The 13950-nt window shown below is 39.4% G+C and overlaps 1 protein-coding gene across 1 annotated transcript in view; it reads right to left on the bottom strand.

Annotated features, from left to right (window-relative positions):
• grinaa (glutamate receptor, ionotropic, N-methyl D-aspartate-associated protein 1a (glutamate binding)) overlaps positions 1-13950 on the bottom strand; it is a 65470-nt gene that overhangs the window by 22286 nt on the left and 29234 nt on the right. Inside the window, exon 2 of the mRNA XM_028818002.2 lies at positions 4216-4626. Within this exon, the coding sequence (XP_028673835.2) occupies positions 4216-4600 (385 nt within the window). The 5' untranslated portion in view covers positions 4601-4626. The remainder of the gene's footprint in view (positions 1-4215; positions 4627-13950) is intronic.

Genomic DNA, 13950 nt, shown 5'->3' on the forward strand with positions numbered 1-13950 from the left:
CTTTTAAATTTGTCATATTGTAAAGCAACAATATGAGCTACATTATTATATGAAAATACTGTATGTTATATAAATAAATGCTGCTGTTTTTGTTGTTGGATTTTCACATCGTTTTCCATTGTCCAGAATTGATTGCTGTTTAGTTTGAATAATCAAGGTGTACATTCTCTATTAAAAAAAAAAAAAAAAAAAAGATTGAACATGTTTCTCAGCCACCACTACAAACTACATGGCGTGGGCAAGTAACATTTAAAAGAATTTAAAATATTGTTTTTGGATGGAGTATTCTTTTAAAGAGATGACAGAAAGGTATATCAAAAAAATGAGCAAGAAATCTATGAAGCCATTGCTACAGCTACACCAGCGGGTGCGAACTCTGTATGTTACTGTTGCAGTACAGTACAGTACAGTATACAGTACAGTTAATTACATATCTTGTTTTGGTCTTTTAAAAAACTGTAGTGTTTTGTCTAAAATTTGTTAAATAGTCTACTGCATGTTATTGTTAAGGCTTGTAGTCAATGGTACAGTATTAGGAGATAAGGTGGGGGACCTTAAAATGTGGGGGTCCTGCACCCTTAGCCTCAGTGATTCGCAATGTTGTCCTGGAGACCTCTGAATTTGTTGTTTATAATATTATTTATTATGGTAGAATGCCAAAAAATGCTGTTGACACATCATGGGAAACATTCATTTCTATGCCATGAAAATGTAAAAAATATTCCCTACAACACCATCTCCCCCCACATCATCAGTTAAACAATCTAACAAAAATACATAACTTAGAAAGAAAGGAATGAGAGAAGAAGATAGGTGAAGGCACCCGTTTGAAATTTTTGAAGTAATGAAATGAAAATAATGGATTCTGTACAAGAATGCAATTATTTTTGGGGTGTTATGAAGTGCAAGTAAATAATGCAGGTTTGTATATAAAATGCCTTGGGAGCATTGCACACTAAAAGTAGGCGTAGTGGCCATGTAGTACCGGTTGCAGTTTCCTCACGTTTGCTGCTACGGCATACGTTGAATCTAAATCTGTGGCTAAGGTTTAAAGAATATTTTGCATTTAGTTTAACATGCCACAATGCCAAAAATTTGCTTCTTGTAATACTATTTTAAAGTGGTTTGATAAATTTCAGTCTTCTTGGTAGTGTGATGAACATATTTGTTGAACTGTTAATAAGAGCAGAAACTATCCAAGACAAGCTGCATACATTCCATACTTTGTCAGTCAGTAGCATTAAAGATTTAAAACAGGACTGGTCACTGAATTTATTGATCAAGATTTATCCTGTCACCATATAAAATACAAAAAGCGCATACATTTTTAGGGCTAACTGAGCTACATTTTAAAATTCAGTTTACTGAATTGTTAAATGAAAAATGGGATATGCTGAACTCATTTAGAAAGATATATTGTCAACAGTGAATCTCATTTGAAAAATATTATTATTTAAAGACAAGGTAAATAAACTGCATTGATTGTTTAACTACTTTATTCTTTATTCAGTGCAATGAATCAAGTGATCAAGTTAATTGATCATTCACAAAGTCCTTTCAAAAATCATCACATCCTCACACTGCTCTCATTATAAAGAATTATTTTTTTCAGCTTTATCAAATCTTATACTAAGCACTTAACACTGGCAGTGATCTACCTCAGGAATCTATTTCCTATTTTGAATAATCATTATTGTGTTACTAACAACACATTTGCTTTCTACTTTAAGTAATATTCATGTGAGAAATATGCTTGAAAGGAAAGAAAAATGTTTACCGTTTTTATATTATATAGCTATTGTTATTTGTCTATGTATGGCTCTGCTGTCATTATAATGATAATTAACCTCCTGTGTCTCAGTTTGGTACTGATAAACTTTTTATTTTGAGGATTCAACTAAGACTAAGAACCACCATCATACAGAAACAAGAAATCAAGAAGCTGTTATACACACTGGATATAAAATACAAGTTCCCTGACCCCAAACATAGTACTTCCTATGTTGGTTGATTTTACGCAATAAATAACCTGCACTTAACATACAGTTACAGGCATGAAAAAGAACATATATGCAAATACATAATTTGGATCCATTACAATTGATGTAAATCATGAAACAATCATGTGTAATATATATATGTGCATGTATTTTGTGTGATTAGCATGGTAATGAATCAAGAGCTTTGCTTTTAATTGTACTAGGGGGCTCTACCCCCTGCACACTTCGCTCGCCCACCCCCGGGTTTGGTTTACCGGATATACAATTTAAAGAGATTGTTATTTTCATGGGAATTGTTACATATGCATTATTTTCACTTTTACTTTAAAACTTTTGTAAAAACAATACTGTACTTTATTTTCAGCCCTGGGCGAGGTTAAATCTCTTTCTCGCAGGACGTAGAATGCTGCTCGTGTTGTGAAGGGGGGGTAGGCGGCTGAATGCACGCTAAGGAGAAGCGGTTGGATCATCTATTGGCTTGTTGCTGCTGGCGAGCTGCGTATTCTACTTGTCGCGCTGCGTGATCATTTAAAAGCCTGTACAGCAGCTGTCCTTTTGCCACTTCGCGTCTCTGCCGCTTGCGTTGTGGGGGGGGGGGGGGGGGATTTTGGCAGAACGCATGCGAAGGAGAAGCAGTCAGATCATCTGCTGGCTTGCTGCTGCTGACGAGCTATGTGTTCTTGCTTGCCGTTGTTTTAAGAGCTGGGAGCACATGAAGCGTGTCTGCCAAAAGCATTCCAACAACTGCTAGGTTAGATGTCTGTGAACCCGTTTTAAATGTTGTCTCACGGGACGTTAAAGTGTCTCTCGCGGGACGTCAAATTGTCTTGAGAAGATCACGTCTCATCTCCCTAGTCTTCCTTCCAAGATTTTTTTTTATAATAGAAAGATAAAAAAAAATTCAGAGAGCATATACCATGTTAACTTACTGGCACACACAGATGCCAACATGGCGTTCAAGGCGCTAAACACAATACATAAAATGAAAACTCAAACATACTGTACTGTATATAGTGCAGATATGTGGAGTGTTTTCTCCAGCCATTTTTGTTTTATGTAATTTAAGCTGACCGTTCCTTTGAGGCACAGTTATTCATGAAATTATTTTATTTTGAAAAAGGAAAAAAAAAAACTCTTTCTTTTAATACTGCATATTACTGAAACAGAACATACCAGGTTTTCAAGTGTATATGCATGTCTGCATGGTTCTTAACTTTATCTTGCTGATTAAGTGCCGGTAAATGGATGGATTTTTTTCCTAAACGTGTTTAATCTTCCCAGTGCTTGAATTTCGGCACAGGAACTTAAAAATCCTGCATGGTTTTAACTTAATAATAAAATAAAATCTCCTTCAGCTTTTCAGAAAGAAAAATGAATTTATTTTTGGCACTTTTATACCATTATAAAATTAGATGTGAAATAAAAATTCAGTGTGATATTGTAAAAACTCAACTGCCAATTGAGTTGAGCGTGTGGAGAGAAAAACTTTCTTTTTATAACTGTGCCATACAAAGCTGAGATAAAGCAATGGAAGCTACACACTAGCTCAACTTGCTAAGCAATAGCACTTTAAACAAAGCTACATTTCTGCTGGGTCCACCCAATTATCCATCCATTTTCTTGTATACTTAAACCAGCTCAGGATCATGCCTGGGTGAGTCTGTAGTGGCAGGTATTGGAAAAATGGTAGCTTTGTTCTGGCTTTTAATTAAGCAAATAATGAAAACAAGTGTAATGTTAAAAATACATATAGCTTCCAATCCCATATAAAATACAGTATATGGATTTGCACGGGCGGCACGGGAGCGCTGCTGCCTCGCAGTTAGGAGACCCGGGTTCGCTTCCCGGGTCCTCCCTGCGTGGAGTTTGCATGTTCTCCTCGTGTCTGCGTGGGTTTTCTTCGGGTGTTCTGGTTTCCTTCCACAATCCAAAGACATGCAGGTTAGGTGGATTGGCGATTCTAAATTGGCCCTAGTGTGTGCTTGGCGTGTGGGTGTGTTTGTGTGTGTCCTGCGGTGGGTTGGCACCCTGCCCGGGATTGGTTCCTGCCTTGTGCCCTGTGTTGGCTGGGATTGGCTCCGGCAGACCCCCGTGACCCTGTGTTCAGATTCAGCGGGTTGGAAAATGGATGGATGGATGGATCTGCACTACTTTTTAAATGCATTTTTGAAATATGAATTATGTTTATGAGGAGAATTAAGTTCTGTATACTCACCGGATGGATCATCTGTGTGTGGAACACCTTGAGGCTGAAATCCTGGTTGTGGAGGACCTTGCTGGTAAGGGCCAGGCATTTGAGGGAAAGGCATTTGAGGAAACGGCGGTTGCTGGCTAGGGAATGTGGGCTGTCCAGGGAATGTGGGCTGTCCAGGGAATGTGGGCTGTCCAGGGAACATTGGCTGTCCATAGCCAGGAGCACCCTGTGGAAAAATGGGCTGCCCAAAAGCATCAAGAGGATATGTGGGTGCAGGAGCACCATAGGTTGGAGGCCCATAACTTGGGGGTGGCATTCCTATTCCGGGATTTGGGTGACTATAGACAGAGTTCTGGAGGACATTATTTTCTCCTGGCACAACAAAACCTTTGTCCTGCGATGACATTCTCCGAGATGCTGCTTTTCAGGATTCTGTATTGAAAATAAGAATAAACAAATAAATAAATAAACAAATAAACAAACAAACAAACAAATCCCCCATCACTGAACAACAGTTTATGTGACAAAAATAAATACACTTGTTCTGCACTTTCTACTGTCATGTCAGTTTAAGCAATACATTAGGTTGAATGTGCCCTACATAATAAACACATTAGAATTCCTAATTGTATTCAATCTTTTACTAACAAATAAAAAGGTTAAGTAAACAAGAAAACATTCTGCTTGATAAGCAACATGCAGTACAGAAGAAAATAAAAACAGTGTGTAAGCACTAATACATGCCCAATATGTAGTGCCACTGGCCTGCATAAACCATTACAATAACACATTGAGAACTCACACTACTTGGAAGGGTGGCCATTTTTTGAAACCACCATTATAGAATTTGATTGAATATACTGTGTTTTCTTGAGTTTTAAAACTCACTAGCCAACCCGCGGCGTAGCATACGCCACATAATTATGTATTGATGGGTGAACACTTCCTGAAAGACACAGTTGTCCAAATGGGGTTGGTTTTGAGGATACGACTGTAGGTGAATGAAAAGATGCAACTCTGGAAAGGGCAACATACAATACAGCGTTTTACATGCTGCATACATTGATTCACATCAAAGTATAGACACTGCTAAGACCATGGAATACCCCTCGCAAACTGTTTTACACGCTGCATACAGCGATCCACATCCGCGACAAATATGATTCTTCTTAGATGGTGCTGGCGTGTCCACCCTTGCTCTCGAAGCATACACATTGCCTGGTCATGTGCCCGCTCGCAAGAGCAACTGACAGAGACCCGTCCACCAACTCTAAGACCATGGGATACCCCTCGGAAACTGTTCTACACGCTGCATACAGCGATTCACATCCATGACAAACAAACTGTTTTACACGCCGCATACAGCGATTCACATCCGTGACAAACATGCCTCTTCTTACATAGTCCTGCCGTGTCCACCCTCATTCTCGAAGCATACACACCGCCTGGTCATGTGCCCGCTCGCAAGAGAAACTCACAGAGACCCGCCCACCAACTCTAAGACCATGGCATGTAAAACAGTTTGCGATGGTGGACGCGGTCGTGCGTCATAACCGAAAAGAATACAGTGGAACCTTGGTTCACAACCATAATTCATTCCAAAACTCTGGTCGTAAACCGAGTTGGTTGTGAACCGAAGCAATTTCTCCCATAGGATTGTATGTAAATACAATTAATCAGTTCCAGACTGTACGAACTGTATGTAAATATATATTTTAAGTTTTCAAGCACAAATATAGTTAATGAAACCATAGAATGCACAGGGTAATAGTAAACTAAATGTAAAAACATTGAATAACACTGAGAAAACCTTGAACAACAGCGAAAATTAACACTGCAATAGTTTGCGCTATAGCGCTACCAACCGCTGGCTAAAAACACACTTATTTTTTTAATGAGTTTTAAGCACAGGGAAAAAAATGAACATTTGAAAAAATCCGTAATTTAATAAACCACCAAGAAAAGTAACATTGCAACAATGCACGCTACAAACCGATCGCTGTAAACAGAAGTGAAAACAAAATCAAGCCCAGTGCATTCTTTAATTGCCTTCCTACCTTATGAGTCCAGCCCCCTCTCTCTCTGGCGCTGCCTGTGTGTGTGCCTCTGTCTCTCTCTGGCGCTGCCTGTGTGTGTGCCTCTGTCTCTCTCTGGCGCTGCCTGTGTGTGTGTGTGTGTGTGTCTGTCTGTCTCTCTCTGGCACTGTCTGTGTGTGTGTGTGTCTGTCTCTCTCTGGCGCTGCCTGTGTGTGTGCGCGGCTCTCTCTCTCGCGCTGCCTGTGTGTGTGCCCGGCTCTCTCCCTCGCGCTGCCTGTGTGTGTGCCCGGCTCTCTCCCTCGCACTGCCTGTGTGTGTGCCCGGCTCTCTCTCTCGCGCTGCCTGTGTGTGTGCCCGGCTCTCTCTCTCGCGCTGCCTGTGTGTGTGCCCGGCTCTCTCTCTCGCGCTGCCTGTGTGTGTGCCCGGCTCTCTCTCTCGCGCTGCCTGTGTGTGTGCCCGGCTCTCTCTCTCGCGCTGCCTGTGTGTGTGCCCGGCTCTCTCTCTCGCGCTGCCTGTGTGTGTGCCCGGCTCTCTCTCTCGCGCTGCCTGTGTGTGTGCCCGGCTCTCTCTCTCGCGCTGCCTGTGTGTGTGCCCGGCTCTCTCTCTCGCGCTGCCTGTGTGTGTGCCCGGCTCTCTCTCGCGCTGCCTCTGTGTGAACCGAGGTTCCACTGAGGTTGACTAATGAAAAGTCAACGTGGCTCAGAGGTGCATGTGGAGTCTAGCAGAGACGAACGTGAATGACGCCCGGTGTTGTGAGTTGCTGCGTCCGAGTTGGCGGGCATGGCTCTGCGAGTTGTCGTCGTATCCAATGGTCTTAGAGTTGGTGGCCGTCTTGCGTGCTTTCCATGGGTGGCTACTTGTCGGCGGCTTAGTGAATTATATATATATAGATTCACTACTGGCTGATCAGTTTTTAAAATATCAGTTGCTTAAAATTTAAATATGTCACATTTTAAAAACATTCCAAAAAGCACATAATTGTGCATCAACAGTGTAGGCTGTCAGATTATATCTTTGTGAAATCTATTTGAAATATGCAATAATATGCTCTTTCCCAGCTGTCACTTACCATGCATTCTTCTAATATCTAAAAGAACTGCTTAATGTTTTGTGTTTCACAGCATAGCTCAGACTTTTATCATAGCTTTTTGATCTTTTATATGGTTTTATTAATGTTTATCTTACAGTACATCATCTTGGCAACATTCTGTGAGCAGGTTTAATTACTAATACTTTATGTAACTATTAGGTAATGCCTTTTCACACATATCATAGATCAAACTATGTGTAGGCTCCAAGTTTTAAAGTATCAGATAAGCTGATAAAAAATACATTATACTGTATATGAAAAATGCACAACTTAATGATATTAGAAATGTTTTACAGCATAGTTCACATTAATTAAAAACTAGTTTATATACATACATATATTTTAGGGCATTTTTTGAAATAAAGTATTACTTCAACAGTCTTCTTCTATTTTTAATGTCCATTGGACATATTACTAACAACTGTACAGTTGCTAATATATACAATTATCTAATCAGCCAATCATGTGGCAACAGTGCAACACATAAAATCATGCAGACACAAGTCAGGAGCTTCAGTTAATGTTCGCATCAAACATCAGAGTATGGAGAAGAAAAAAAAAAAGTGATCTCAGAGATTTCAACCATGGCATTATGGTTGGTCTGTGTACTTCTGTAACTTCTGTAATCTCTTGGGATTTTCAAGCAAAAATCTCAAAACATCCAGTGAGTGGCAGTTCTGTGGACAATAGGGCCTTGTTGATGACAGAGGTCACAGAAGAATGGTTCCAGATGACAGAAAGGCTACAGTAACTCAGATGACCACTATATATTAACTGCGTGGAGCAGAAAATGCATCTTAGAATACGCACCACGTCGAACAATGAGGCAGATGAGCTACAACAGCAGAAGGCCATGTCGAGTTCCACTCAAGTTAGCCAAGAACAGAAAGCTGAGGCTGCAGTGGGCATAGGCTCACCAAAACTGGACAGATGAAGACTAGAAAAACGTAGCCAGGTCTGATGAATCTCAGTTTCTGCTAAGACACAAGAACGGCCGGATCAGAATTTGGCACCAAGAGAATGAATCCAGATTGGTGTTGAGGGTATAAAGGTGTGAGGAATGTTTTCTGTGCACACTTTGGGCCCATTAATACCAATTAATTATTGCTTAAATGCCATGACCTATCTGAATATTGCTGCTAACCATGTGCATCCCTTCATGGCCACAGTATACCCATCTTTTAATGGCTACTTTCATGAGAATACACTATGTCACAAAGCGAAAGTCATCTCAAACTGATTTCATGAACATGACAACGAGTACAGTGTTCTTCAGTGGCCTTCCCAGTCACTGGATCTAAATCCAATAAAACACCTTTGGGATGAAATAGAATGAGAGATTGGTAGCATTAAAGTGCAGCTGGCAAATCTGCAGAAACTGCATAATGCAATCATGACAACATGGACCAGATTCTCAAAGGAAAGTCCCAGCATCTTCTGGAATTCATGCCAAGAAGACCTGAAGCTTTTTTGAGAGAAAAATGAGGGCTTACCCAGTGGTATAGTGGTCCTAAGAATTTACTCTGCGAGTGTACTGTATTTAAATGTGAACTGCAAATATACTATTAAAATCCAGTTCTGATTTTATTGCTTCCAATATTTTCTGATTTATATTTTTTCATATGTAACACTGTGCTATTTTAGCTTAGGTTTTTTGGTTACTAGGTGTTATTTTGCTTTTCTTTACTGCTAATGTGCTAATTACTGTCAAATTCAGGACATATAAGTTATTCATTTCACTGCATTATTAACATCACTTATGCTTACAATGTATTTTCCTAAAAACAAAAAAAGGTTCTAGAAAAAAAACAAAAGTTACAGTAATTATCCAGAAATACTAAAACTCCCATTAATAAAAGAACAATGCACATAAATGTCCATTGAAAAAAGAAAAAGAAAAGACCCTTCAATGAATTCCTTATGAAAAAAAATGTACATTTTTCTGCCAGTGAAGCTAAGAAGTAACTAGAAGGCAATAATTAAAAAAAAAACAAAAAAACAAATAATTTACTACATAAAATGGCACTCACAATACACTAGTGACATAATATACTGTACAAAAGTTCTATATTTAAAACATTAATCTGTCATTTAGCTTAGCTCACTTAATCCAATTTTACAGTTGCAGGGAGCTGAAACCATTGGTAGCATTGAAGGAACCAAACATGAACAGGGTGGTAATAATAATAATAATAATAATTCATTACATTTATATAGGGTACTGAATAAGACTTCAGACCGGCACCAAAGAAGTGATCAATCTTACCAACTATAATGATTAAATCCCTCAGCTAACCTCACAGATTTTGCAATACAAGCTTTTTACAAATCATTGCATTTTTATGTGTTTCTGTTTTCAACCAGTTTAGGAAAAATAAATCTTATATTAGCACATTACCTTGCCCTAATTTTTTTTATTGTAGTCCATTTACTAATCAGGATATATGAGAGAGGCATTCATCCTCACAGGTGGCGCAGTGGTAGTGATGCTGAGGAGACTGTGGAAGATTGTGGGTTCGCTTCCTGGTTCCTCCCTGTGTGGATAGCGCTTTTGAGTACTGAGAAAAGCGCTATATAAATGTAATGATTATTATTATTATTATGAGCAGTCTGGTAATACATCTCTCCTGTTTTCTTGTCAGTCACCCAAAAATCCTATTTTTTTTTCTTATGCTAAAATTCAAATCAGGCTTCTCAACTTGAAAGGGGAGGTGTAACCATTCTGCAAAATGGTTCCATTGAGCAGAGAGAGAGGGAGAGGTTGGTAGCATTTCTTTCATCACAGGTAACTATAGTATTTTTTAGGAGACCTACTTAACAAGTAAGGCCCCATTTCAATTATAAGGATATGGGACAAGTCACATTTGTCTTCTAATTATGTTTAAAAAAATAAATAAAACACAATCACACAAAACTTAAGGTGTCTGCATTAGATGTGTGTGTGTGTGCATGCGCCCTGCCCGGGGTTTGTTTCCTGCCTTGTGCCCTGTGTTGACTGGGATTGGCTCCAGCAGACCTCCATGACCCTGTAGTTAGGATATAGCGGGTTGGATAATAAGGCCAATCAATTAGATTGATAAAAAAATAAATACATGTATATTGTGCAGATATTTCAAAATGAACTTAACAACTACATCTGGAGGAAGCACTGAATTACCGGAAAGCAGTGGGCAGAAAAGACCTCAAGAGGCATATCTTAGCACACTGTGTGGAATGAGCCTTTGGCTAAAAGTGCTCTAAAAGGGTGTCTCCTGGAGGGGATGGAAGGGAATTTTTCATTATGGCATCCAATTTTGTCACCTTCCTCTTTTCTGCAACAGCTTCCAGTGTGTCCTGGATTCACCCAGTGAAAAGACTGTCCTGATAAGTTTGTTCAGGCATCGTGCTTCTTTTCAGCTCAAGTTGTTTTAAGTAGAATTTGCAAAGTTAGTTTTGTATTAAATCCAGACTCCGATAACATCTAAAACTGTCTTTCTATTCATCATAGGTTACTTAAACATGCATTAACTTTTTATTGATAATTTACTATTATCTCCACTGAATCTTGCAAATACGATGTTACCGTCATCCCTAACCTTGCTCCTCTTAATATGAATCACACATTATTAGGCCCTACAACCTCCATTGGCAATTGGTGACTGAACACTTTGTTGCTATCAGATGGGGAATTTATAAAATTCATTTACACACGAAGAAATTTTTTTTTTAATCCACCAATGCTGCTCAAGAGGCTTCTGCGGAAGCACTCAGGGAAACAAGGAAGGTGATTTTAAGATTACAAGTTTTCTTGTAGGTTTCACGTAAAAATAAATTACAGACTAGACAGGCTGACTAAAGAGATTTTCAGAATTGATACAACATGCTGTGCCACCAGGAATAAATTGGCTCTTCAATCAAAATATAATTTTTTGACCACAAGACAAACAGAACAACATAATAAAAGGAAGCAGAACAACATATGTTTAAGTCATGTTATCATTACAATGAACATGGAGAAAAGGACATACGATTTTAGCTCAACAAGTACATACAGAGGAAACTTCACAATGTAGTATGATACATTAATAATATATTTAAGGAATACTAGAAGTTCTTATATTCTTCATAGTGAACATGGGGCTGAAGAAACCTCTGAGGATTTCTAAAATTCAAGACAACTGTAACAAATTGCACAGCAGAAAAACTGCAGGCCTAAATGGCTATCCAGTAGAATTTCATATAACATTTCAGCTCTGTTTGTTCAATTATAGTTATAAATGCTTATGTAGAAGAATTTGGAGAAAACAAACTTCTACCAAAAACAATACAATAAATAGTCTTTCCAGAATGTGCATGACATAAGGCAACTTTACTCCTGAATAATAACAATAAGAAATGGATGAAAGTTTTAGTTAGAAGAACTGAAAAAGTGGTTCTCTCGGAAATTTCCGAAAAGCAAACAATACAATCACTGCCTGTTAAATGTAGAATCTGACCCTCTAGAGCAGGGGTCCCCAACCACCTGTCCGCGACCCACTACCGGGCCACAGCCGTCTGACAGCCGGGCCGTGAGAGAACTGCCGGCAACGGAGACTCACTCAGACTTTTCAGAACGCTTGGCGGGCGGGGCTTTGCAGTGGCGCAGAGAGAGCAGAGAGATTTAGGTGAGACAGTATTACAACAAAGTATTTTTATGGTCCCGACAGTTTCCCCATATGACACGAGTCTATAGAAATCACATTACTATGAAGTACATTCAGCAGATGCTTTCATTACAACGAAGTGACCTTGAAATGCTTGAACGAATCATCCACAGAGCAGTTAGATCTGTGGTCACAGTTCAGTTTATGCACATTTGCACAACGATCCCCAAACAGAAACAATGTAAAAAAAAAATTCTTTCTTCGAACTTTCCTTGTACTGTTTTTTTTTTTTGATGTTTTTGTTTTCTGTGGTTTTCAGTGATACATTTTGCTTATTGCTTGTCAACATTTGAAAAACATCCATTAGAATTTAACTCATTGTCACCCTCCTATAGAAACGGCAGACACGAAAAAAAGATAGCAGTGTTAATGTTTGTGATGTGCAATCTGTTGTAATGGCAAATGCAAAGCACATGTCTTTGTTATATACAAAAAAAGAAGAAAAATCTCGGGTTGCAAACGTATGCGAAATGCTTAATAACTTAATAATAATAGAAATGTTATGTAAACTGTGTATAAAATTGTACCCCCCCCCCGACCGGTCCGTGGAAAAATTTGCATCTAATAAAGTGGTCCTTGCTGTCAAAAAGGTGGGGGACCACTGCTCTAGAGCATATGTGTCAAACTCAAGGCCTGCGGGCCACATCCGGCCCGGCGTGTAATTATATCCGGCCCGCGAGATCATTTTATATATTATTGTTATTAATGGCCCGGCGATATGAAGCGCTGGTAACACAATAAACTACAGATCCCATAATGCAGCGCTTCAGCTGCCTTGCCGAACACTTCCCGCATTAATCAAGTCTAGCTTATGATGCTGCAAGTTATTGCGAAGCTAGCCCTCACGATGCAGAAGAGAAAAGTTGATTCTGAAAACAGAGCCTTTAAAAACCGATGGGAGGCTGAGTATACGTTTACTGACATTGCCGGTAAACCCAGTGTGTCTCATTTGTGGAGCTAATGTGGCTGTAATTAAAGAATTTAATCTAAGACGGCACTATGAGACAAAACATCAGGATAACCTGAAAGACCTGAATGCAAAGCAGAAGATACAGAAAGCAGAAGAGTTAAAGAAGAATCTGACACTTCAGCAGACGTTTTTTACCCGTGCAAAATCACAAAGTGAAGCTGCTGTGAAAGCAAGTTTTATCGTGGCAGAGGAGATCGCCAAATCAGCCAGGCCATTTACCGAGGGAGAATTTCTGAAGAACTGCATGATCAAGGTGTTTGACGTCTTATGTCCAGACAAAAAGCAGATGCTGGCAAATGTAAGCCTGAGTAGAAATACGATTGCTGATCGAGTTTGTGAGATGGCCACTGATTTAAGAACACAGTTTAGTGAAAGAAGCAAAGACTTTATTGCATACTCTCTTGCTGTGGATGAAAGTACTAACATGACTGATACTGCACAGCTGGCCATCTTCATCCGTGGAGTGGACTCCAATTTGCGCGTTACAGAGGAAATAATGGACATTAACTCGATGAACGGGACAACAACTGGAAAAGACATTTTTGAAAATGTATGTCAAAGTATAACCAACATGAAACTGCCCTGGGACAAACTTATTGCACTTACAACTGATGGAGCACCATCTATGTGTAGTGAAAAAAGTGGACTAGTGGGAAGGATGCGAGTAAAGATGCAGGAGGAGAACTGTACTGGTGAGTTAACGGCATATCACTGCATCATACACCAGGAAGCACTATGTAGCAAAGTCCTGAAGATGGACAATGTAATGAGCATTGTAACACAAACCGTAAACTTTATCCGAGCTACAGGTTTAAATCACCGGCAATTTCAGTCCTTTATGCGGGAGATAGATTCAGAGTTTGCTTACATTCCTTATCATACAGAGGTGCGTTGGAAGTTGGGGAAAAGTTCTCAACAGAGTTTTTGAGCTCAGCAACGAAATCTGTCAGTTCATGGACAGTAAAGGAAAAGACTCCA

The sequence above is a fragment of the Erpetoichthys calabaricus genome, chromosome 13 (assembly GCF_900747795.2).
Source record: "Erpetoichthys calabaricus chromosome 13, fErpCal1.3, whole genome shotgun sequence".
Classification (NCBI taxonomy): Eukaryota; Metazoa; Chordata; class Cladistia; order Polypteriformes; family Polypteridae; genus Erpetoichthys; species Erpetoichthys calabaricus.